Source organism: Chiloscyllium punctatum, chromosome 48, assembly GCF_047496795.1.
Source record: "Chiloscyllium punctatum isolate Juve2018m chromosome 48, sChiPun1.3, whole genome shotgun sequence".
NCBI lineage: Eukaryota > Metazoa > Chordata > Chondrichthyes > Orectolobiformes > Hemiscylliidae > Chiloscyllium > Chiloscyllium punctatum.
Genome location: NC_092786.1, coordinates 39,436,566 through 39,464,010, shown reverse-complemented (window position 1 = coordinate 39,464,010; position 27,445 = coordinate 39,436,566). Strand labels below are relative to the sequence as shown.

At 40.4% G+C, this 27,445-nt stretch overlaps 1 protein-coding gene across 4 annotated transcripts in view; it reads right to left on the bottom strand.

Annotated features, from left to right (window-relative positions):
- The window catches only part of cgnl1 (cingulin-like 1), a 157,778-nt gene that overhangs the window by 88,479 nt on the left and 41,854 nt on the right, over positions 1-27,445 (bottom strand). For all 4 annotated transcript variants that reach the window (XM_072565011.1, XM_072565010.1, XM_072565013.1 and 1 more), the window contains 3 exons: positions 22,417-24,100; positions 18,146-18,225; positions 6,507-6,615 (listed from right to left, as the gene is read on the bottom strand). In XM_072565011.1, coding sequence (XP_072421112.1) covers positions 6,507-6,615; positions 18,146-18,225; positions 22,417-24,075 — 1,848 coding nt within the window. In that variant the 5' untranslated portion in view covers positions 24,076-24,100. The remainder of the gene's footprint in view (positions 1-6,506; positions 6,616-18,145; positions 18,226-22,416; positions 24,101-27,445) is intronic.

The window sequence follows — 27,445 nt, the reverse complement described above, 5'->3', positions numbered from 1 at the left end:
CTTGCTTGTGGCCAGTGTTCTTAGACATCTGACCTAATATCTCCTTGTATTGCTCAGTGTCACATTCTGTTAGAATGTTTCTGTGAAGTGCCTTTGGCGAATATTTCAACAAAACATCCCATGCCTTTTATGGAAGGTAACTGGTCATCTTTAATTAATTGACATGTGGCTCCAGACTCTCAGCAATGTCTCTGACTCATTTGAAATAGCCTAGTAAGTCACACAGTTCAAGGATAATTAGGGACAGGAAATAAATGCCTGCCCAGCCAATATTGACTGTAGTACATGAACGAAGAAAAAAAAGATGAAGATATAAATAGAAGACATTGCAACTACTGAATCTAAAGCAACCCAGCAATGCCACTTGTCCAGCAAATATAAGGACGTAACAGCCAAGATAGTAATCCCTCCAAATTACCCTCCCTGCGCCTTTAGTTTGTCAAAGCAAATCCAAACATGGACAAAGTTTGGATCCATGCAAAAGACTATTTGTTAATTCCCCAAAATGTGTAGCAACAGAACAAAATGAACTAGACAACTGACCTAAACAAAAATAAACAACTGTACATGCTGGAACATTGAAAATTCTAATGGAAGGTCATTGTTGTGAAAGGTCAACTCTACTTCTCTCTCTGTAGATGCTGCTTGACCTGAGTATTGCCAGCATTTTCTGATTTTAATCACAGCCTTACTGACTAGCCTGGGGTTTTGCTAAAATTCACCATTGGATCAACTGGTTCAATCCTTGTATTCGATGAAGTCAGAAGTCACACGACACCAGATTATACCAAGTGACTTCACCTGATGAAAGCTTGTGATTTCAAATAAACCTGTTGGACTATAACCTGGTGTTGTGTGACTTCTGATTTTGTCCCCCCACTGCTCAACACAGGCACCTCCACATCATTGATAAAGGAAGGCAAATTGTATTTCCATTGCTATTTTCCAACTGACAATGAACTGTGTGATGACGCATCTATGCATTGCACAGCTAAACTGTAAAATTGACTATTTAATTATGCCCAAAACATCAACTCTCCTGCTCTCTGATGCTGCCTGACCTGCTGTGCTTTTCCAGAGCCACACTTTTCGACTCTGATCTCCAGCATCTGCAGTCCTCACTTTCTCCCACTTAATTCAATATCAGATTGTGTAAGAAATATTAGTATTGTTCTTTCAGTTTTAATATTCATTCTATGATAAGTTAATTTACCTTGGCTGGATTGTAGGACAGGTGAGATAAGTGACCTCAGTGACCTAAACTGGGATGAGTCACACTGTCTAATCACTATTCCTTGACACGTGGTAAAGTTCCCCTTCTGGATTTTGGGTAGAACAGAATCAGACTGGTCTCTGATACTGCACCCTTCCCTGCTTTATCAATACGTACTGTCTGGACTCTGATACAAAAAGAAGCCTTTAGGGGAAGATACCAATCTGGCTTATGTGAAGCCAACATCTCCAGGCAAGAGGATTAAAATCCGTAAACAAAACTGGCACAAGAAATAAAAAAAAACTAATCATGGGAAAGAAGATATTTCCAGAAATCTGACACGAGGGCTGAACAGGTGACAGGTGTATGCCAAGATGTTTTCACCACGAGCTATTTGAAACAGAATTGGACTTTAAGAAACACTGATGACCTAAAGTCATGGAGTGAAAAGGACTGCACAGCTCAGAAGAAAGTTATTTGGCACATCAAGTCTGTGCCAGTGTTTTCAGAGAGAAATCCAGTTAGTCCAACTCCCCCGCTCCCTGAAATCATTTTCTCCTTCAAACATCAGTACGATCCCGTTCTGAAGGCAACACCACTTCACCAGCAAGTGCACTCATGCACATTATTTAATGAAACAAAATCAATAATAGGTGGCATAACTAACCTGTAGGATAAATTCTGCCTCTAGCTAGAAGTAAGTTGTTTATAAAAAGGAACAAAAGCGAAGATAATCTCACTAAAACACTCAAAACATTCAAAATTAAGAAGCCCCTCAAAACTTCAATTTGACATTTTTTAGAGTCATGAAATGTTCTACACACATGTTGGTCTTTCTTTCTTAGTCAAATATTCCTGCCTTATATAAGAGCAATTTAAATAGTTCAAAACAGCAATAGTACAAGGGTGCCAAAATGTGTGGTGCTGGAAAAGCACAGCAGGTCAGGCAGCATCTGAGGAACAGGAGAATCATTGTTTTGGGCATAAGCCCTTCATCAGGAATGTAGGGTGGGGTGGTGGTGGTGCTTGAAGGGGGTTGAGAGATAAATAGGAGGCTGGGGGTGGGGCTAGGAGGAAGGTAGCTGGGAAGGCGATATGTAGATGCAAGGGAGAAGTGATGCTGATAGCTGGGAGGGGAGGGTGGAGCAGATAGTTAGGAAGCAAGATAGACAGGTAGGACAATTCAAGAGGGCGTTGATGAGTTTGAGGGTTGGATCTGGGATGAAGTGGAGACAAGGAAAATGATGAAATCAACATTGATGCCATGTAGTTGAAGGGTCTCAAGTCAGAAGATAAGGCATGCTTCCTCCAGGTGTCGGGCGGCTTCAATTTGGCTGTGGAGGTGGCCCAGGACATGCACATCCTTGGTGGAGTAGGAGGGGCAGCTGAAGTGGACGGCCACAGGACAGTGGGGTTGTTTAGTGCGTGTGTCCAGAAGATGTTCCCTGAAATGCTCAGTGAGTTAGCACCCTGTCTAGGGACCAGACCAACGGACACAGTAGATGAGGTGTTTGGGTGTGCAGGAAAATCTCTGCCTGATATAGAAGGATCCTTTGGGGCCTTGGACGGAGGTCAGGGAGGAGATGGACGCAGGTTTTACACCTCTTGCAGAGGCAAGGGAAGGTACCAGGAGTGGGACACACACACCAAACAACCCCACAACCCTGTGGCCGTCCACTTCAGCTCCCCGTCACACTCCGCATGCAAGTACTGGGCCTCCTCCACCACCAAATGCAAGCCACCCAACGCCTTGAGGAAGAATGCCTCATCTTCCACCTTGGGACCCTTGAACCACATGGCATCAACGTTGCTTTCACCAGTTTCCTTCTCTCCCCTCCCTCCATTTCATCCCAGACCCAACCCTCCAACTCAGCACGGCCCTCTTGAACTGCCCTGTCTATCTTCCTTCCCACCTATCCTCTCCACCCTCCCGTCCAACCTAACATGATAACCCCCCAGCTGCATCTACATTCCAGCTACCTTCTCCCCAGTCCATCCTCCACCCTCCTGTTTATCTCTCAGTCCCCTTCCCCTTTCCAAATTCCTGATGAAGGGCTTATTCCTAAAACATTGATTCTCCCACTCCTCAGACGCTGCCAGACCAGCGCCACCCTTTTTGACTCTGATCTCCAGCACCTGCAGTCCTCACTTCCCCAATAGAACATGATGGCATGACAAATGTAAGCAAATATGAATAATAGTACCAATGAACATCGTTTGAGAATTTTAGTTTTAATAATTCCTTTTGATTTATTTCATAGACCTTCATAGAATCCCTACAGTGTGGAAATCATTCGGCCCAACACATCCACACCAACCCTCCGAAGAGTATTCCACTCAAATCTGTTCCCTACCCTCTTACTCTACATTTCCCAAGACTATTGCACCTAATCCACACATCCCTGAACACTATGGGCAATTTAGCATGGCCAATTCACCTAATCTGCACATCTGTGGACAGTGGGATATGCACCTGGGTCCCTGTTGCTGTGAGGCAGCAGTGCTAACCAGAGCCACCATGCCTCCCTATCTACTATATGATACTATACTATTCATTTGTCCACTAAATAAAACCTGATTTCCTCATACAGTTCCCTAACTGAGAATGATTGTAACCACTGTTACATACATGCAAAATCTTATTAAAATTTATGTTTTTAAAAAGTGGAGCAGCTCATATTGCTGCTTCATCTAAGACATATTCAAATAATAGTGTATTAAAATTGCTATAGCTTGCACTGCTGTTCCACTAGATCGGAAAAATTTAGCCCGCCTTTTGTCTAATTGCATTCTGGAGGACTATATAGCACTTGGCTTACAATTCTTTCACAGAAAGCAAGCCATTAATGATTTACCAAAGTTGAACATTATAAAATCCAATTTATTTTTCAAATTGAATAGTTGAGAATTTCTGCTTGGTGTAAGCTCTGTGCTATGACTGATATCCAATTTTCTGTTAACAGTATTTGACATGATTGTCAGATGCCCATGACTTCATAAATGCAACATGGAATCAGTAATGTTTTGTTCCTGGAAGTTCATTATAAGGTTTCATTTGTTAACCAGCTGTAGAAATGTGATTCTTTTTGACAACTGTTGTATTTTCTAGCTCTTCTGGAGTTCCAAGCAAGAATTTCAAGCAGTCTTGCAATTGAGTACTGATCTTTGCTTAATAACACTGACTGCTGCGTATGTTATGGCATTTCTTCGATTGTACTTTGGCTGCAATAATGAGTGAGAGACTGGGAAATGTAATATTATCGCAGTTGACATTGAAGGTTATCTACCATTACAAAGAGATCTTGATCAATCGTGTCAATGGGCTGAAGAGTGGCAGATAGAGTTTAATTTGGATAAGCGTGAGGTATTGCATTTTGGTAAAACAAACAAGGACAGAACTAATACAATTAATGGTAGGGCCCTGGATAGTGTTATAGAACAGAGAGACTTAAGGGTTCAGGCAGATAATTAATTGAAATTTGCATCAGATATACAGGGTGGTTTAGAAGACATTCAGCACACTTGCTCAGATCTTTGAGTGTAGGAGTTGGGACGTCATGTTGAGGTTCGACAGGACATTGAAGAAGTACTGTTTGCAGTTCTAGAACACAGAACATAGAACATTACAGCAGAGTACAAGCCCTTCGCCCTTCGATGCTGCACTGACCTGTGAACCAGTCAGAAGCACACTCAACCTACACTGTTCCATATGATCCATATGTTTATCTAATGACCATGCAAATGCCCTTAAAGTTGGCGAGTCTACTACTGCTGCAGGCAGTATGTTCCACACCCTTACTACTCTCTGAGTAAAGAAACTACCTCTGACATCAGTCCTACATCTATCACCCCACAATTTAAAGCTATGTACCTTCGTGCTAGCTATCATCAACTGAGGAAAAAGGCTCTCATTGTCCACCCTATCTAATCCTCTGATCATCTTGTATGTCTCTATTAAGTCACCTCTTAATCTTCTTCTCTCTAACAAAACAGCCTCAAGTCCCTCAGCCTTTCCTCATAAGACCTTCCCTCCATACCAGGCAACCTCCTGGTAAATGTTCTCTACACCCTTTCCAAAGCTTCCATATCCTTCCAATAATGCGGCGACCAGAACGCAATACTCCAAGCGCGGCCGCACCAGAGTTTTGTACAGCTGCAACATGACCTCATGGCTCCGAAACTCAATCCTCCTACCAGTAAAACCTAACACACTGTACGCCTTCTTAACAACCCTATCAATCTGGGTGGCAACTTTCAGGGATCGATGTACATGGGCACAAAGATCTCTCTGCTCATCCACACTACCAAGAACCTTACCATTAGCCCAGTACTCTCTATTCCTGTTATTCCTTCCAAAGTGAATCACCTCACACTTTCCCGCATTTCATTTGCTGCCACTCAGCCCAGCTCTGCTGCTTATCTATGTCCCTTTGTAACCTGCAATATTCTTCAGCACTGTCCATAACTCCACCGACCTTGGTATCATCTGCAAATTTATTAACCGACCCTTCTACGCCTCATCCAGGTCATTTACAAAAATGGTTTATAAAGTTTTGGTTGCCCTGTGGTTAAACTGTAGAGGATTCAAAAAAAGATTCATCAGGATTTTGCCAGGAATTGGTGGGGGGGTGGGGGTGGTCTTTGAGTTATACAAAATTGGATAGGATGGGACATTTTCACTGGAGCATAGGAGGTTGAAGGGTGACCTTATAAAGGTTCATCAAATCATGAGGGGCTTAGATGAGGTGAATTGCAAAAATCTTTTCCCTAAGTTGCAGAGGGTTCAAAACTAGAAGGCTTTTTTTTTTAAAAGGTCAGAGGAGAAAGCTTTAAAAAGGACATGAGGGGCAATGTGTTTTCCCCCACGGAGTGGTTCGTGTGTGGAAATAACTGCCAGAGGAAGTACAGTTACAGCGTTTCGTACACATTTCAATAAGTACAGTAATAGGAAAGGTTTGGAGAGATATGGGCCAAATGCAGGCAAATTGGACTAGTTTAGTTTGGGAACGTGGTCAGGATGGAGAAAGGGAGGACTGCAGATGCTGGAGGTCAGAGTTGAAGAGTGTGGCACCAGAAAAGCACACCTAGTCAGGCAGCATCTGAGGAGCAGGAGATTCAACATTTCGGGCATAAGCCCTTCATTAGAACTAATTGGACAGAAGGGTCTGTTTCTGTGCTGTTTGACACTATGACTCTAAAATGTTAAAGTTACAAATAAATGGCAGGTAGAGTTGACTGTCCAGGACAAACTGAGGAGGTAATTATACTTAAACATGCCACAAAATTAACTCACTCTTTTGTCCTTTTGTTCTTCCAAGCCGAGTGGACTTTTTGATTTTAAAGTCTGGATTTTCTCAAACACCAAATTGACTTTCTTCTTCGCTGCATCATCATCGTGACATCTAAAAGGAAAAAAAGTTATTTTATATTTTACAACAATAAACTTTTAATTATTTTGGATAAGAGCCCAAATCATCAATCCAGTGCCTCACATGACAATTCATTAAAGCAAATCGACTTAACAAGGAGTGAAGTTAGGAAGAGTAAATTGTTCAAATGTCAAGTGATTATTACACCAGCTCATCAGGTTTGAATGTCTGACTTACTACTGTCTTGAGCAAAATACAATTATGCATGCTTCTAGATCAGTCAAAATATTTCTGCAGTCACAGTGGCATTAAACTTGTAAACAAAAAACATTTTGTGTGGGTTAAAGCTAATTTGTCAAAACTAAGCCGCAGTAGAGGCTATGAGAAGTACTGACAAATAATTGTGTTATTTTCAATCAAAAGTCAATTTTGATAGGTTATTGTTCTGCGAAGATTAGGTTTTACATTGTTATGGTAGAGCATATATCAATTCCAACTCTATTCTATAATTCTGATCGAAACATATAATTGATTCATATTCACTAAAATATTGATATTAAAGACAGTGTCAATACTCTATCGAGTAAAACTTTCTCGGCAGATCAGAGCAATCAAGATATGTATTTAAAAATAACTCGTCAATGTTTTCAGATACGCATTTAGTGGAATTGTTTTATAATCCTTAGCTTATGTACTATCTGTGCAGAGTTAAAGTTCTGATTAATTTTAAAGAACCACTTTCTGAGTGTTGATTTCTTTCTTGGACCAGGTTCCATTCACCATTACCATTCTGAAAACTGATCTACACTAACGAGACAACGGCTTGGTCACAAGTGGAGAACAGTGTGCATGTACGCCATTAAGCAAGGAGCACACAAGTGTGGATTTACCTACATGAAACCATACTTATGGCAAGTGATTTTAGACAATTGGATTATTTCCAGAGCAGTGGAGGTACAGACCTTTTGGTAGGAACAACAGTAAAGTTATCAGTGCTGAATGTTGTTTTGAATAAATCAGACATCACCTTTTTCTGATACCCACATGGGCACAGCTAAAAATAGAAATTGAGAAGTTGCTTGTTTTTCCATAAGCTTTGCCACATGAGAGTACTTCGCCAACTTGACACAAGGGCTATGCAGTTTTGGTACTCCCCCATTAAAAATGCACTGGAGGGTGGGAACCTATCCATCAAGGGCAAGTGAATATTTAGCATCCCGCTAAGTGTGTGTGCAAAAAGTGGTCACTCTGCTATAGGAAGGATGGTATTAAACTCAAAAGTGTACAGAAAAAAAAAATTACAAGGGTGCATCTATTGATCCCCCTCATACATCTGTACTCGGCATCAACCACGAGAGAAATTAAATCATGACATGACGACTTGGGCTCTGCAGAGGTATGAAGCAGGGAAAGCTCAGAAGAGACCATATTTTCTTTCCTTTTTAGGTTAGTGCATTCAATGTCAGTGCTGAGTACTGAGGGTATTTAGCCCTTTATAGAATGAACTTGCCTCTGCACAACACATCTCAGGGCCATGTTTTGGAAAACACCCTAGATTAAATCTGCAAACACTCTTTTATTCCAGACACCAACTGTACTGTGTCATCTGAGTGACTTAACTAATTATAGCCAAAGTAGAGACAGTTTTGTATTACAGATGTGGGTCCATTAGGAAAAGTTAGATTTCCCAAACTTGATTTCCACGTAACCTTTACAAGCAAGAGGTGAAGTTTAACATCTGAATTCAAGCATCTAAACTACTTCAACATCTAACTCTGTCTTGTCTGCAAACTCAAATAGAACAGATCCTAGAATTGGCTTTTTTGCCAAATGGTTTTCACAGCATATGATTGTTGATCATTCTCCAACTTGCTGTCGTTAACTATTGCTGTACTCCAATACTGATCCCAAAACCTTAAGTTCCTCAGTGCTCCGAATTTCTTTCCCATTGCATTGTCTGAGAAAGGGAAATCAAGCAGCTCCCCAAATCTATACTAACATTTCTTCTCCTTATGCAGTCCCTCAGGATTCTGCTCTAATTCGATGCATTCAGAGATAGCTAATAAATCCACTGTGTAATCGATACTCTTTTATGAAGAGCAGGTAGTATTTAGAAGGTAAGGGAGATGAGTTGTTGGGAGGTTTGTGTTCGGTTTCCAAAACCTTAACTTTGAGACTTCATCAGGAACATGCAGAAGCAATGTCTTTGATGCCTTCCCAACTGAAGCTTCTCCATTTTGACCCATCCTATGCCAAGGACAGGCCTGAATTATAGAGTCTTTGAGTTTTACAGCATAGAAACAGACCCTTCGGTCCAACTCGTCCATGCCAACCAGAAATTTTAAATTAATCTAGTCCCATTTGCCAGCACTTGACCCATATCACACTAAACCATTCCTATGCATGTATGAATCTAGACGCCTCTTAAATGTTGTAATTGTACACGTCCCCACCACTTCCTCTGGCATCTCATTCCATACATGCACCACCCTCTGCAATAATCTTGAACTTCAGGATGAGTGAACCATAAACAAGTAATTAAAATTAGTACTTCTAATAAGACTATAGAGACTTTACCTTGGTTGGTTCACCTTAAATACCATACTCTCAGTTTTTCAATCCTTTTACCAATGGGAATAGTCTATCTCAATCTACTGTGATGAAATGTATCTGGTTTAAAAATGTATTATTAAAATAATGGGGTTAGTTTTTATTTCTGAAGGGTATTAGCCCAATTCGGGTTCAAGATAATCAACAATCGATTTTTGCATTAAAAAACACAGAGATTAAAAGTTCTTGGATAGGTCATTGCAGACCAGACTGGGGTCAGAAGCAAATATAGTTTCTCTGCATAAAGAGCAGAGAATATTATGTCAGTAGAAAACTTCTGTTTGTGCAACATCAGATAGGAGTATTTGTTCAGACATCTGCAGATTATTAGAAGCAGAGAAAATCAGAGCTCTCAGATTTACACTTTGCTGGGAATTCACATATTTGTATGAAAGTTGCCTGCAGATTTTCCAGCTTGAAAAAAAGAACGATGAGGGCAAACAAGGAATGCACAAAAAAATTATATTTCAGGCCACTATTTTTGGACAGAGAGGAGAGAAGAATGATGGATTTGTAATAGCAGAATGTGAACGTTTCTCTCTTTTCCTCTCAGTCTTGCAGAAAACACCACAAGGTGAAAAGCAAATTGGCAGAGCACTGATCACTGGAAACTTTTTAAAAATCTATAAATTTCATAACTGCACAGGACATTTTAATTAAACAACTGCAGTCTTAGGTTAAAGTCTAACACCTCAATGGCTTGAAAGACTTTCTTTTTAAAATTTGCAAATCTTTCTGTTTGCACTAGATACTGTCCCTTTTTAAACATCAGACCTGTATTTGTCTATGTGCTTATGCCACATTCTGTTAGTGTTCCTGAAGTTAGTAACTAAGAAAATTCCTCTTTCTTTCACACAATAAACCTTGTAATTGTCACCTTAATTTTGACTAGTAATAGATTTTATTTGAAGTGCGAACTAGCTTCATGCTGGAAGGAAATAAAAATTTTTGCTGTGGTCAACTAAAGAGGGTTAAAAAGAGGGGATCCATTTCACTAACCCCACCCCACCACCTAGATGTAACAGGCCTAGGATCCAAGATTCCATTTTTACCACATCTTCAACTTGCTCTGCCACATTCAATAATTTCTGCATTGGATTCTCTGTTTCTCCACATCCATTACTTTACTTTATATCTGTTCTTCCTAATGAAATGCATCACTGCACAATTTTCTGTGTGAAATCTCATCTGCCACATGTCCACCAATTCTAATACCTGCCACGTTCTCTTGAAGCTTATCGCTATCCTTCTCACTGTACACAATGTCATAGTCATAGAGGTGTACAGCACAGAAACAGATCCTTCAGTCCAACTCATCCATGCTGACCAGATATCCCAACCTAATCTAGTCCCATTTGCCAGTACTTGGCCCTTTTCCAAACCCTTCCTATTCATTTATCCATCTAGATGCCTTTTAAATGTTGCAATTGTACTAGCCTCCAACACTTCCTCTGATAGCTCATTCCATACACATACCACCCTGTGTGAGAAAAAGTTTCCCCTTACGTTCCTTCGATATTTTTCCCCTCTCACCTTAAACCTATGCCCTCTAGTTCTAGACTCCCCCATCCCATGCAAAAAACCTTGTCTATTTATTCTATCCATGCCCCTCATGATTTTATAAACCTCTATGAGGTCACCCCTCAGCCTCCGACACTCCAGGGAAAACAGCCCCAGTCTATTCAGCCTCTGCGGTTAGCTGATATCCTCCAACTCTGGCAACATCCTTGTAAATCTTTTCTGAACCCTTTCAAATTTCACAACATCCTTCCAATAGGAAGGAGACCAGAATTGCAAGCAATATTCCAAAAGTGGCTCAACCAACGTCCTGTACAGCCGCAACATGATCTCCAACTCTTATACTCAATGCTCTGACCAAACGCCTTCTTCACTATCCTATCTACCTACGACTCCATTTTCAAGGAGCTATGCACCTGCACTCCAAGGTCTCTTTGTTCAGCAACACTCTGTAGGACCTTACCATTAAGTGTAAGGTCTCTCTCCCTCTTTATGGGTATTTAAGCGGGCATTGGATAGGTATATGGAGGATAGTGGGTTAGTGTAGGTTAGGTGGGCTTTGATCGGCGCAACATCGAGGGCCGAAGGGCCTGTACTGCGCTGTATTGTTCTATGTTCTATGTTCTATGTATAAGTCCTGCTAAGAATTGCTTTCCCAAAATGCAGCACCTCGCATTTATCTAAATTAAACTCCATCTGCCACTCCTCAGCCCATTGGCCCATTTGATCAAGATTCTGTTGTAATCGGAGGTAACCTTCTTCGCTGTCCAGTACACCTCCAATTTTGGTGTCATCTGCAAACTTACTAACTATACCTACTATGACAGAATGCTTCTGTGTTATCTGCAGATTTTGAAACATTGTCCACCTCATTAATGCATTTCAAGAAAAGCAGTGTACCAGCACTAGCATACTACAGAACACCATCACATACCTCCCTCTAGTCTGAAAAACAGCAGTTCACCCTTAAGTTGTTTTCTGTCACTCAGCCAACTTCATATCCATGCTGCTATTGTGCCTTTTATTCCACTGGCTTCAAATTTGCTGACAAGCCTGTTATCAAACATCTTTTGAAAGTCTATATGCATATCAACTATTGAACATAACTGATACATTTTTAAAGACAGGATTACACTAATGTAGGAATTAACAGTGGGTCAACACAGATAAACATTTATTATGAAGCAGCAATGGTTCCTTCATCAGTGTTATCCACAGGAATTGTCAATCATATACAGGTCTTTTCATGTATTCTGGTTGCTTTGAAAAATTTTAAGGTTTCCTGAGTACACAGAAAGTGGTATGGTAAATGCTCATGTACTTCTTCCGATTTCAAAACTTCTGCACAAGCCAGTTGCTTCTGGACCTGTGTGTATCTGGCCCTTGGAGTAGAGCCTACAAAACTTCATCTTAAGTTTCAAGGGCTGCACTCACCAAATTTTGATTGTTACTAACCTAATGGTGCGTTGTGATTAGATCTGCAACTATCCCAACAGTTGAAAAGGATGGACTCCAAGTTCTGTGCAAACCCTCAGGTTACGTGGTGCATGACGCCATGTTCCATGGCACTGACTGCAGGTTTACTGCAGGTGGTCAGTCAGAAGAGACCAGTGCTGTCTTTTCTGTGGGGCTTAAAACATGCAGTTTCTCTATTGTCCCATAGTACCCACTGCATTGACTAGTACTCTAGTTTCTCCAGAGAGCTAGGTGCTGGTTTGCATGACGTAACTGGCATAGCTGAATAGTTAAGATGTGGGCAGGAAGGTTTTGACAGAGTTCAATGTGTAATGTGTAGCCATTTGCATGTTAGGTATGAGTCCTGATTTTATTTTATTCATTTATGGCATGTGAGGTATCATTTTTTACCCATCTCTAAATGCCTTGGTGAAGGTGATGGTGAGCTGCCTTCTTGAACTGCTGACCTTGAGTTTAGTAAAGCTCTTTTACCACTGTATCCAGGTCCTTGGAGCTGCATATCTGATTTTGATCTCTGCATACACCCACTCACATTGCTTTTTTGACAGGTGTGTGTTAGGTCTCCCAGAGATAGAGGAGGTCTTTGCTTCTTTCCATCTTCTCCAACAAAACCTCTAAGTCCAGCGTTGGGAAACCTGGCTGCCACACTCTTCCATGTGTACACATTGTTGTACCTTTCCCAGGTCAGATTCTGCTCACAAGAAGGTCCCAGCACTTGCCCAGCCACAATTCATCTCCCCTTTGAGAGGTGCAGTACTCATCCTCTACTGATGCACAGTATCAATTAGTACTGGTAACATGTAAGAGACCAGATTTAAAAGTTAAAGCTCTAAATTGGAGGAAGCTCAGTTTTGATGGTATTCAGCAAGAACTTTGAGAAGTTGATTGGGGTGGATGTTTGCAGGTAAAGGGACGGTTGGAAAATGGGAAGCCTTCAAAAATGAGATGATGCGAGTCTAAAGACAGTATATTCCTGCTCAGGTGAAGGGCAAGGCTGGTAGATGTAGGGAATGCTGGATGACTAGAAAAATTGAGGGTTTGGCCAAGACTAAGAAGGAAGCATATGTCAAGTACAGACAGCAGAGATCAAGTGAATCCTGAGAGGATGTACTTAAGAGGGAAATCAAAAGGGCAAAACAGGGACATGAGATAGCTTTGGCAAATAAGGTTAAGGAGAATCAAAGGGATTTTGTAAATACATTAAGGACAAAAAGGTAACTAGGGAGGGAATAAGGCCTCATAAATATCAGCAAGGCCATTTACATATGGGACTGCATGTGATAGGGGAAGAGACTGGATAAGTATTTTGCATTTAGTGTGGAGAAGTATATGGAAGATAGAGAACATGGGGAAATAAATAGTGACAACTTTAAAAAGGTCCATATGACAGATGTGGTGGTACTGGACATTTTAAAACTCGTAAGGGTGGATAAATCCACAACACCTGATCAGGTGTACCCTAGATGTCTGTGGGAAGATAGGGAAGTGATTGCTGGGCCCCTTGCTGGGATATTTGTATAATCGATAACCGCAGGCGAGGTGCTGGAAGACTGGACATTGGCTAATGTGGTGCCCTGATTTAAGAAAGGTGGTAAAGAAAAGCCAGGGAACTACAGAGCGGTGAGCCTGCCATCAGTGGTAGGCAAGTTGTTGGAGGGAATCCAGAGGGACAGGATTTATATGTATTTGGAAAGGCAAGGACTGATTAGGGACAGTCAACACAGATTTGTGCATGGGAAATCGTGTCTCACTAAATTGATTGAGTTTTTTGAAGAAGTAACAAAGACGACTGATGAGGGCAGAGCATTGGACATGATCTAAATGGACTTCAGTTAGGCATTTGACAAGGTTCTGCATGACAGACTTGTTAGCAAATTTAGATCACATGGAATACAGGGGGAACTAGCCATTTGGATACAGAACTGGCTCGAAGGTAGAAGAAAGAGGGTGGTGGTGGAGGGTTGCTTTTCAGACTGGAAGCCTGTGACCAGTGGTGTGCCACAAGGATCGGTGCTGGGTCCACTGATTTTTGTCATTTATATAAATGATTTGGATGTGAACATGGGAGGTATAGTTTGTAAGTTTTCAGAAGACACCAAAATTGGAGGTGTAGTTGACAGCGAAGGTAACCTCAGAGTACAACGGGATCTTGATCACATGGGCCAATGGGCCGAGGAGTGGCAGGTGGAGTTTAATTTAGATAAATGGGAAGTGTTTTTTGGAAAGGCAAATCAGGACAGGACTTACACACTTAATGGTAAGGTCCTAGGGAGTGTTGTTGAGCAAAGAGACCTTGGAGTGCAGGTTCATAGTTCCTTGAATGTGGAGCTGCAGGTAGATAGGATAGTGAAGAAGGCGATTGGTATGTTTGTCTTTATTGGCCAGTGCATTGAGTACAGGAATTGGGAGGTCATGATGCAGCTACACATTCCGTTGGTTAGACTACTTTTGGAATGCTACATTCAAGTCTGGTCTCCCTGCTGTATGAAGGATGTTGTGAAACTTGAAAGAGTTCAGAAAAGATTTACAAGAATCCAGGGTTAGAGGATTTGAGCTATAGGGAGAGGCTGAATAGGTTGGGGCTTTTTTACTTGGAGGCTGAGGGGTGACCTTCTAGAGATTTATAAAATCATGAGGGGCTTGGATAGGATAAATAGATAAGGTATTTTCACTGGGTGGGGGAGTCCAGAACTAGAAGGCATAAGGTGAAAGGGAAAACATTTAAAAGGGCAACATTTTCACGTACAGGATGTTGCACGTATGGCATGAGCTGCCAGAGGAAATGGAGAGGCTGGTACAATTACAACATTTAAAATGCATCTGGATGGGTATATGAATAGGAAGAGTTTAGAGGGATATTGGCCAAATGCTGGCAAAATGGGACTAGATTTATTTAGGATATATGGTTGGCATGGACAAGTTGCACTGGGGGGTCTGTTTCATGCTGTACATCTCTATGACTCTATGTAGGAAAATGCTCGTAAGCAGATAGCACAAAGGTGTCATGATGCTGCTGGCATTACATCAAATGGAAGTGGGCTAATTGCAAACCGCAATTTCAGTGCCAAATTTCAGGGTAAAAAAATTGTACATGGATGCTGAGATAGTTGACTTCAGCCAAGACAGCAGTTGATCATCGCAATTTAACTCCACATCGCTTGGTTATGGCAGGCGAACAAATAAATCAGCCAAGGTTCCAACTACTGATTTTTTAAATTCACTGTTGCCAGAAATTGTGGGGATATGGACACCAACTGCTGAAACCCACTATCATGGTTCACCATCAATAAATGGACATCTGTGCAAGATTGATGGCTGTCATCTCTTATGAAACTGCACCCTGCCATCAAGAAAGGGCTGGATACTTGGAGGAAAAATGCTGGATGACTCAACATTGTTCAGAATTTTTGGCAGCGAATCTGGTTTCAGAGTTGGATATATCATCATTGAATTTCCAGTTAAAGATATTTCTTATTCTTATTAAAAAGCATGACAAATCATTTAATATATATCAATAAATAGACATATACCAATGAATGAAAAGCTGCAAACGTACTGTACATGGAAGTGTGCAGCCTACTTCTCTCAGCTTATAAGTCACTTAATTCCATTATACAAAATTAATTATTGAAAACAGAATTCTCGTTTGTTGTAATCATTACAATAATACCTTCCATTTGTACAACACCCATAACTTTCACAACAACATTACAAAACAAACTTTGCACTGAGTTGAATAAGGAGATAAAAAGTCAGATTGATCCCAGTGGTAGTTCCTAAGGCACATCATAAAGAGAACAGAGGTAGAGAGGTTTAGGAATGAATTACAGAGCTTACAGTCAAAATAATTGGCAACACAGCCACTAATGTTATAACAATTAAAATCAGAGATGGGGATGAGGCCAGAGTTGAAGGACCACAAAGACCAGCAAGACTGGAGGGAGTCACCAAAAGAGGGAGAGTTGAGGCCACCAAGAGACTTTCAAACAGGATGAGGACTTTAAAACTGGGGAGTTGTGGACCAGGAAACAATGTAGCTCAGCTCGCACCAGGATAATTAATGAAGGGGGAACTTGGCGAGAGTTGGGACACTCACTGATTGTTAAAGTGTTGCTTAACCTCACCCTTAAAAGTTCTAGCTCTAATTTTCAAGCAATAAACCTTAGTCTTAAGACTTGAGGAAAGTCCTAGTCTAGATTCCCCAATGAGCAGGGTAAATGAAAAGAATCAATTTCTATCAGTTCCCAATATAGTTTGGGAGATAGAAAATAAGAGCAGGAATAGGCCATTTGGCCCTTTGAGGCTGCTCCACTATTCAACATGATCATGGCTGATCATCCAACCTGTTCCCCTATTTGCCCCATTCTCTTTGATCCCTTTAGACCTAAGAGCTAAAACTTTGATCAAATCATCCCTTAAACCTCTAAATTCCATTACGTTATGCAGTCCTCCCTTGAGTCATCTGTTCTTACCCAAATTAAACTCTTCAAACCCACGTATCACTCTAGCAAATCATGCTGCATCTTTCCAAGGGTCAACAGCCTTAATTGAGTCAGGCTGGAACATCTGCAATGTTCTCAGATAGATCCTCTAAAATCTCAGGAATACCAAGCGCTCCTAGGGATTTGTCCTTCTTCATTGCCATTATTTGTTGTTAGTTTTCTGATATTAATTTATGGTGAAGAAAACAGTGTCATCAGTAACCTGGTAGCACAGAGTCTGGGGAACAGGTGACTCTCATGGTCAAAAAATTCATAATGGGAGAGAGGAGAGGAATTGAAAGAAAATGTAAATTCAGGGTTAGGATATAGTCTGATCTTTAGGGGAAATATTATCTTTCTTGTGAGGGAGAGATAAATGACAGAAGAAATAGAATGGGTCTCAATCTTAGTGACAAAAAAGTTCAGGAGATCTTTCCACTTCTTGTAGGAGGGATGTGCGTTGAAATGAAGGGAGAAGGCTTTATGAAGAAAAATAGTTGACAGTGGAGAAATACAGCAAGGATTACCTTTATAAATTAGGATAAACCTGTAAAAGAGCGAACAGAGGAGAACAAGACCCAGATATGCTTTAGGTAGTCCAACCAGACCTGGCAATGAATACTGCACCAGTCTTCCAAAACCTGAGATGAGGAATATACTAAGGAGAGTGATCAAAGATGAGAGAAAGAAACAGTCTTATTGGGCACAAAGGCAAAGCCGGGGGACAATTTGACTGAACTGAAGAAATGTCATGATGAATGGAAAGCCAGAGGATGGACAGTTGGGTATTTTGTAAATGCAGTTATGACTTCCATTGCTTAATTCAAAAATTGGACAAGTCAGTGCAGAAAAATGACTCATTTGGGAGTTTTCATTTTAATAGAATTGGAAACTCAAGTGTATTCTAATAAATATTCTGCTAAATACATAGCTACAGCCTTTGGACTAAAATGTGTAAATGGAACAGTTTAGCTGTAAGCTAATTAAATAATTTATACTGGATTTAAAAAGATACAAAACAAAATTTCGGCTGCCTCATTAAGCATTCGCATTTAAGTCAAACTGTGTTGAATCTCCCCTGGCACTGAGAAGATAAGTGCCTCTGGGCTATTGAATAATTAATATTTAAGCACAGAACATTCATAAACACAGAAGACACAAATGGAAAAACAATTCCTCAAACAAAAGGGACATGTACAATAGAGATAAGGAGTTTTCAAACTATGATATACTTATTATATCCCCAGCTTGTATTATTTATGTAGGACAAGCCCTCAAAAGAATAAACCATACAATCTGCCCAGACCTAAGGAAAGTCAAGCAGAGGGTGCCTCATTTCAACACTACTGCATCTATTTCTAAAATTATTTATCTTAAGGTTTAATAATATTGGGAGAATATACATTTAACTTATAAACATTAATTCCAAACTTGGATAACATGTACAACCCAATATCAGCATTGTGTTGGATACCAACCCCACTTTAAGACAGTTGTAAAGGATCTGTTTTGCAGTCTCCTCATTCATTTGTTGGTCCTTCAGAAGGTCAGGAGTTACCTTAAAAAGTTTTACAAAATTAAAATTATGATTAAGTTGGCATGCAATATAAACAAAATTATTTTTTAATTCAGTTAGTAAACTAACATTTAGGTTAATAACTCTATATTTACATTATATTTTTTTCAAGAGCACAATTACAGTTTCAACACAAATGTTTAAACAATGCTTAGTAAAACATTTATTACAAATATATGACAGCTCAATAACCCAAATAATCCTGTATTCCCACAAATGGCCTAGCCGAAATAAAAAATGATCTGTGATAAAAATGTTTTGATCAATAAGCCAGAAAGCCCTGCCAAAGAAGATGCTTTCACTTTCTGAAAAAAAGTTAAAAAGTCCCAGGAAATCACATATTTGGAAATGTGGTATTTCTGGAGTATGAATTACTCTAATGATCCAGATGATTAGTCTCACTGTGCAACAGTTTAACAATCTCATTTCAGGTTTCTAAAAATCCAAAACCAAAGAGCTGATGCCAGAGAAGGTGGCAGTGATGTTTCACATTGATGAATCTGTACTGTTCCATGTTGAACACTATTCAGAGCAAACACTGAAGACAGCAAAGATACATAATGCAATCTGAGCACGTGACTTGTATGTCCATTACCATAAGTGGGTTGGTAATACCAATTACCGAATTTGCTAAGTCCTTATAGGCATAGCTTTCAGAGTGGCCTAATAGCAGGTGGTGAGACTTGGGGGAATAACCTATTTTGACCTCCATCTCAATCGCTTATCTATCTGCTATGGATGTGTCAGCCCATGACAACACTGATGGAAGTCATCAATGCACAGTCTTTGTGGGACCAAGCACTGTTTTCACAATGAGAATGCCCACCACTGTATTGTGTGACACGACTGCCATGCTAAATGGAATTGGTTAACAACAGAGCTAAATTTTAAAATTGGGCAGCTAAGGACACAGCAGAACTATATGCCACAACAATAATGGCCTGGCATATCCCTCACTACTGTATCTTTACTGAGCCAGATGACTAGTGCTGGTTCAATGAGATGTATAGGACAGCATACTCTGTTAGTACAGTTCATATGCATGGGTAACATGAGCCGCTCTCTTCAGGAAATCCTGCAGAATGGAAAGATTGAGCAGCCGAACATGTTGCTGCCTCCATTCAATGGAAAAAGTACAAAAGTCAGTTTGTTAACAGGTCACATATTTGATTTATTGGGGTACAGTCAATAGACTTACATCATAAATTAGCCTGGAAATGAGAGGCAAGATGTGATACCATGAGTGTTATTGGCAATTCTACCCTAGTTCTGAATGCTAGCTTCAGGATCTTCTGATGTTACCAAATAGCAGGAGATGCAACTGGTGGGATAGGAGTGAGTGTGGCCGGTCTCTGTCTGGTTTCCAATGTGCCTCTTTAACCTTTTGCATGAAAGTCTTTGCGAGAAAAGCACTAAAACAATCCCTATTTGAGCAACAACTGCATGGCAGTGAAGTGAGCTGTTGAGCTTCAAGGAATTACTTCAAGATCCTTAAATGGGGGGCAACTGAGGGTGCTGCGAGAACAGAAGAAATTAAAACTTTACAAGATCAACCCTACCATCCCCACCAGCCATCATTAGCAAGTCTAGATGAAATGTCTTCGTAATGGAGCTCTCGGCCAAACTGCACTATAGTGCACCACAGACACCAAACAAGGTCACTACAATTGTGTGGTGCATAGAGCTAGCAACCCCAATACAGGTCTATTTAAGATCCGAATAACATTGGCAGCAATCAACAAACTTGAAAGAGGGGGAAGAGGAAGGCATATTTGCCAAGATTCAAACACACTCCTGAACACTACTCACTGGTACTCAACTGTGTACCACATGGTGTTAATAGTTGAGTCAGGCTGATACTTAAAGAATAACAACTTGGGTAAGGAAAAGAAGGCTCACCTTTATCTAAGAAACTGTTGTGGGTAACTTTGGAAAGATCAGTTACGGAAAGAAAATTCATAATTAATGAGATTCTGTGCTTACAAATTCAGGCAAATGTAAACTACTGTTATACTGTTAGGTGAGATTATTTGTTACTCATTTATTGCTAAACAAAGAAAGGACATGCTGTCAAAGCTTTTTGTCCTGGCTTTCATCAGGACTGGTGCAAGAATGCCAAATTTAAAAAGGAAGAAAGAAAGAATAGTTGGCAAGGTACTTGTGATTGGTCAAGGCATCGCCATGGAGAATGTAGCAGAGAACTATCAATCCCCACACTTTTATTTAATTCAAAAAAGGCATAAAGACTGATAAATTTCTTGCTCCTGTAGAGAACAGATAGATCCCTGTCTATGAATATAGGTAGCTGCCAGTAAGCATGAGTGAGGCACATTGCATGCTCAACTGATCATCTTAAATAGGGTGCAAGTGTAATTCTTAGCAGGCTGAGGATTTCTTAGCAAATGCAGAATCCTCTAATGCAAGACATTAGTTTTGCAGACTCAGGCTGGTTGAGTACAGTCAGTCCTCTGTCCACTGCGAACAGCCAAAGTGACTTGCTGTTTGATATGAGCCTCTAGTCACTGAGAAGTCTGGCCTATGTGCCTGGCATTAAACCAGTATTTACCACATTACTCCCTCGTGAGAGGCAGAATATCTTTGCAAGTTGACAGCAGCATAGGTTTGTGGAAAATACCACTCAAGCTGCTCCTGTACAGTTACACCATGGAACATAAGATTTACCTGTCCAAACTTTTGTGATACTCTACAGCATTCAGGGATGACCTAAATCCTCAAATTTAACTATTTTGCATGAAATTGTGAAAGGCACTGGGGAGGCAATAGCCTAGTGGCATTATTACTAGATTAATAATCCATAAACTCAATGAATATTCTGGGGACCTGGGTTCAAATGCCAGATGGTGGAATGAGCTGCCGGAGGAAGTGGTGGAGGCTGGTACAATTGCAACATTTAAGAGGCATCTGGATGGGTATTTGAATAGGAAGGGTTTGGAGGGATATGGGCCGAGTGCTGGCAGGTGGGACTAGATTGGGTTGGGATATCTGGTTGGCATGGACGGGTTGGACTGAAGTGTCTGTTTCTATGCTGTACATCTCTATGACGGTATGACTAATTAAGGGTCTAATGATTTCAGAAAAACCCATCTGATTTATTCATGTCCTTTAAGTGAAGGAAATCTGTCATCCTTGCGTGGTCTGGCCTACATTTGACTCTAGATCCACAGCAATGTGTTTGACTCTCAGCTGTCCTCTGGACATTTAGGAATGGGTGGTAAATGCTGGTCTAGCCAGAGACGCCCATATTCCATGAGTGAATAAAAAAATCCAAGTCACAGCAGCACAGGCCAATTTTTCCTCATAAATCCTAAAAGAGTTACGTATTAAGTTGATGTTGAAAGGCACACCCCTTTTTATGGGGCAGTATTTAAGGTGCCACATTCTAACTTGGTTTTATTTTTAAAATGTAACAATAAAGCCAGCAATTATTGGCACATTACATTTGCCATATCATTACAAGAACCCATCAATTCACAATGGCTGAAATAAACGCAAAATACTGAATATTGTTATAGGAGATGTGAAATAAAAATGGACAGTGCTGAAGATACTCAGCAGGTCCAGCAGCATCGGTTGAGAGAGAATCAGAGTTAACATTTTGAGTCCAATTTGGCTCAGTTCCAAAAAAAGAATTATTTTGGGCAGAAACATTAATGCTGCTTCTCTCTTCACATAAGCTGCCAATTTCACCAGAGCTTTCTATTTTAGATCTCAATGACTATTAGATTAGATTACACACAGTGTGGAAACAGGCCCTTCGGCACAACAAGTCCACACCGACCTGCCGAAGCGCAACCCACCCATACCCCTACATTTACCCCTTCACCTCACACTACGGGCAATTTAGCATGGCCAATTCACCTGACCTGCACATCTTTGGAACTATGGGAGGAAACCGGAGCACCCGGAGGAAACCCACGCAGACACGGGGAGAATGTGCAAACTCCACACAGTCAGTCGCCTGAGGCAGGAATTGAACCCAGGTCTCTGGTGCTGTGAGGCAGCAGTGCTAACCACTGTGCCACCGTGCCACCCACAAACTATTTTGACAGACATTCAGCATTTGTCATGACTTCATTCTTATGGTAACTGGAAAAATAAATTGTCCCTTAAAAAAGTAAAATTGTTTTTTATTTTTACAGCTCTAAGGTTTACCTGCGCGCCATGATCACAGGCAGTTTGGTTTGTTTGAGCAGGAGGCTTTAAACTATGTTTTCTGATTTCGAAAAGGGAAGGTGCTGTTTTAGAAGTTCTTATTTGTGTAACAGGAGTTACTGTCTCCTTTTTGGCTTCAGGTTTATTGATCGCACCTACAGGGAGTGTGGAAGATCTACCAGACATTCTGTCACGATGTTCACGAGTATCTGCAGCATCCAATTCAGTCTGACCTAGACTCTTCGTAAAGCCATAACCCAGGTTTCCTGTAGGTTGGGTTTGACAACTGCCAAGACTACCAGTGGATGAAACATAATTGGCTGGCTCGTTGTCACTGGAAGCAGAGTTCCATAAACTTTGTGAAGTAGCATTTTTACGACTCAATTGAGATGGTCTCAACAAATGTTCGTTTAATATTCCAGTCTTTTTACTATATTGGTCTAGGTAAGCAGAATTATCTTTTGACCTGTGTGGAAAAGCACTATCCGCACTTCGGGATCGTTTTCGATCTTCTGGGTCAATCCGGTTTCTCCTTGCAGACCTACCACGCCGATGCTGTCCACCCTTTCCATCAAATTTATCAATCAATTCATCCACTCCAGGAATGGGACCAGAGTCAATATCACGACCAGTGCCTGGAAAAAATGGAATGTATCTTCTGTTTTCATGACGGTTTACATTTTCAGCAGAAAGCTCTTCATCTGGATCATCCAACCATCCGAACTTGTATGAAGGATTTATCTTGTCTGAGCTTGCTGACGTCGGAGTTGATGATGATGACCACCGTGACCTAGAAACATCAATACCTCTTCCAGATGAATCTTGGCGGCGCAAAGGAAGCAAATCTGGTCGTGTTCTCCGTGAATCACCTGAATCAGGACTGGTGTCATTTTGACATCTTCTATTGTTATTCAGTGTATCTACTTTTCTACTGGTAGACCCAGTAGTCTTCTTGGTAGCATCTTCCAATGCTCTGGACTTAATGAAATTACTTTTATCATCATTGGTCTTTGTTGAACTTGATGGTCTAATATCTAACTTGTCTGAAAATTCAGATTTGGGTAAATGATGAAAAGATTTGTCTTCACTCCTCTCTGATGACTTGCTACTAACCAAACTTTGTTGACTGGTACCTTTCAAGAGATTCTTTTCAGGATCATATGGCTTCAGAATTTCAGGATGTTTTTGGAAGTTCAATAAACTACTTGCTTGTGTGTGCTTTTTATCAACTTCAACCTTTGAGGTGTCTGTTACTGGAAGAGGCAGCTGTGTATAAGATGGCTTCAGTGGATTGAAATATGGATGTTCTGGATAGATAAAATGGCCATTGTTGGAGTGCATGTTTCTTTGTAGCTCTGCAGAGGAATCAGAACATGCTTTGAAACCACCCTGAGACAAAGTTTGATCAAGGCAGCCGTTCTCAGCTGGAGGCTCATACATTTGCAGGTTTCCTTCCTGGCTGCTGTTTAACACTACATACGGCTGTCCATCAATCCCCTGCACCCTAATGCTGACACCATAGGATCCTGATTTGTTTGGGGCAGTCCGATATTTTTGTTCCTGGGAAGATTCTTCTTGAGCATCTTGAATAAACCGGATTTGGATTCCGTAATCTCGCTGCATTTGTTTGTTTGGAACAGCACCAATATAAGGCTCCATTTTTCGCGATTCGAAGGTCAATAAACTGCAATTTGGAAAATAATCTAATTAGTAGTTAATAAAACAAAATGAGCACTTAACTAATTAAAGAGAAATTTCAATTACATTGCAAAACATTCCCAAGTATTTTATTGGAGGAGGAAAAGGACAGGAGGTGGGAAAAGAGAGTTCCGGCAGCTAACTTGAGATTTTGCTTAGAAGAGGAGTTATGATGAGCTTATTTTCAGAATGAGAAGAATAGCATGGTGGATTAATTTAAATCGAAAAATCCAGAACAAATTGATGGCTGTAACTGTTGAAGGTAAAGCCAGCAGCTCACAAGCAAAGACACAGGACAGGTAGCCCAGCAGAAATGAAGTAGTAGGGGGTGCATACTGAGGGACAGGGTTGAAACGAATTGAAGAATTAGGGTGGTGCAATGGGAACAATGATTAGAATCTTGAAATCAGCACTGCAAGGGGTCGGTGGAGATCCGAAAAACGTGAGCAATAAAGGAGCTAAAGGCAGTATGGAAGAGGATGTGACGGGTGGAAGAGCAGATGGAGCACCAACAAGTACACAACTGAAAAAGGTGACACAAGAGATGGGACAGCAAGAGATAACATTTTCAGCACTGGAGATAGTTTGTGTGAGATATGCTGAAGCAGATATCCTTAACCACTGACTGACGTACGATTATACACTCAGCTTTGAAATAATACAGGTGGTTAATGTTTCAAATCCAACATGACTCGCCTACAGAACTGAAAGTGTAGCTTTCCTGATGTTGTGAGATTTTTAAATTTGTCCACCCCAGTCCAACACCGACACCTTCACATCATGGTTTCCATATCTATGGGCAATGTTGTGAGTGAGGAATGTGAAAAGCTCAATAATATAATACATGTATCTGATTGTAACTGAGGTGTGAAACCACTGAACTGGTTACTGGAGTTTAGGACAATAAGAATGGAACCAATTAGAAGTGATGATGAGATAGGCAGTGAGACCAGACATTTCTCAAGTCACAAAGCACATAAATGATCCCAAACTGTGTAATACAGACTGGTGGAGGATAGAATGTACAACTGTTTTAGGGAGTGGTTGAAGATGTCAGCAAACTTTGAAGTACGGGGCTCAGCAAAGTTTGGTCACAATGGGTCTTTGGTAAAATTGATCAAAGGACTGACTAAAATAACTGACCAAGTCTTTTAGCCCATTTCCACTACCACCCTGAGTACTAAACAGCTTAACAGTTATTTCCTTTCCTTCCTCTTTAAAGCCATCGACTTAATCTTCAAACAACATGAGATGTAATGCTGCTCAGAAGGAAACAACAACTTAAATTGGTGAATAGTGAAGACAGAGGCAGCTAAGCAGTTGGACGGGGGGTAGGGTAGTGGAGTCAAAAAAGTAACCAGTGTAATAATCAATCCTATTTGAAAGGTCACTGTATTAGATACAAGAATTTAAAGTATGCCATTTTAGGAAACTCTACTAAATAATGAATGTTCTACTTAACAAACAAATAATATTTATTTCAATTCAATAACTCATTCAGACAAAAGGTATTCTCAGTGCCATTACTCAAGTTCACTGAAGCATCTTATTTAGGTGAAGTGAATAGAGGTGAATAAACATCAAATGAGGAAGCAAGAGACAGTGATAACCGTGAAGACTAGGATAAATTCAAAATCCAGCAACAGACTAAAAAAAAGAGACAGAAATAAACTGAATGCAAACTAGCAGGGAATGTAAAAAAGCTGACATTCACAGTTTCTTTAAACATCTAAAAAGAAAAAGAGAAATCAAAGTGAACATAACCCCCTTAGAAATTGAATCTGGGGAGATAGTTATGCGGAATAAGGAAATAGCAGAGGAGTTAAACAGGTATTTTGCATCAAGCTTTATGGTGGAAGACAATTTGAACATCCCATGAAAATGAAGAATATGAGGAGGAATTAAGTACTGTACCATTATCATCATTAGAGAAGTAATATTAGATAAACTAATAGAGCTAAAAGCAGATAGTCTCCCTGGTCCTAATGGCTTACATCCTCGGACCCTAAAAGAAATAGCTACAGAGATATTGGATGTGTTGGTCATAATATTCGAAAAATCCTTGGCTTCTGGAAAATTATCAGAGGATTGAAAGACTGTCAATGTGATCCCCTTTTCAAAAAAGGAGGGGTGCAAAAAGCATAAAACCACAATCCAATTAGCCTACAGCTATTGTTGGAAAAACATAGAATTCTATTATTAAGGAAACAGTAGCAGCACAAAAGGGAAAATCATGTCTGACTAATTTATGAGAGGTTTTTTCAAGTTTTCCACAATGGAGAAAGGGAAACTAGTAGGTGTGTTGTATTTGGACTTTAGAAGGTTTTTGACAAGGTACCTCACAAAAAGGTTAAGTCATAAGACAGCAGCACATGGTGTTGGATGCAGTATATTGGCACAGATAGAGAATTTGCCAATGGGCAGGAACAGCAAGTGGGATAAGGTTTTTGTTCCCAGTTTAGTGATCTGTAATCAGTGGGGTTCCACAGAGATCAGTGCTAGGACTCCCACTGTTCACAATATATGTTTTGACTTGGAGAAAGAAACCGAATGTACTCTAGCCAAATTTGCAGACGACACAAAAATAGATGGAACGGCTAGTTGCAAGAAGGATACAAACATTTGACAGAGAAGTTGGAATTCTATTCATTGTAATTTAGAAGAATGAAAGGTGAGCTAATTGAAACATACAGGAATCTTAAGGGGCTTGACAGGATAATTGCTGAGAGACTAGGACCAGAAGGCATACTCTGAGCATTGCAGTCTTATATTGGCACCCTTCAATGAGGAGGACTTTCTTCTCTTAGAGGGACAAGTGTCTTTGGAATTCCTTTCCAAAGAGAGCTGTGAGGACAGAGTCCTTGCATATATTTAAGTCTGGGATAGATAGGTTCTGGATCTGTTGGGGAATCAAGGGTTGTAGGGAATAGTAACAGGAGGAATGTTGGATCAACCAAAATTCTATTGAATGAATGAGCAGTCTCAATGGACCGAATGGCCTACTGCTGTTCCTATGTCTTCTGGCAGCCTATCACCACTTTCTAAGGAGAATGAGGGAGGGGTCAGTGGTCGCCCAGCCAGTGTCACCAACATCCTGTGACTGAATAAATAAAACAAAAACTCAGCACCTCTTATAAGTGACAAATGTTCTAGCCCTTTTTCTACACGAATACATTAATTTAATATATTTATACGAACAGGTGAGCACTGGTTCCCAGGCTTGTTAGATTAGGATATCCAAGAACTTAAAAATCAGAATATTATGTGAAGAAGAAAGTTTTACAAAGTTTTTTCATCTCACATTCTCTGCCATAACTTATTTCTTACAGCC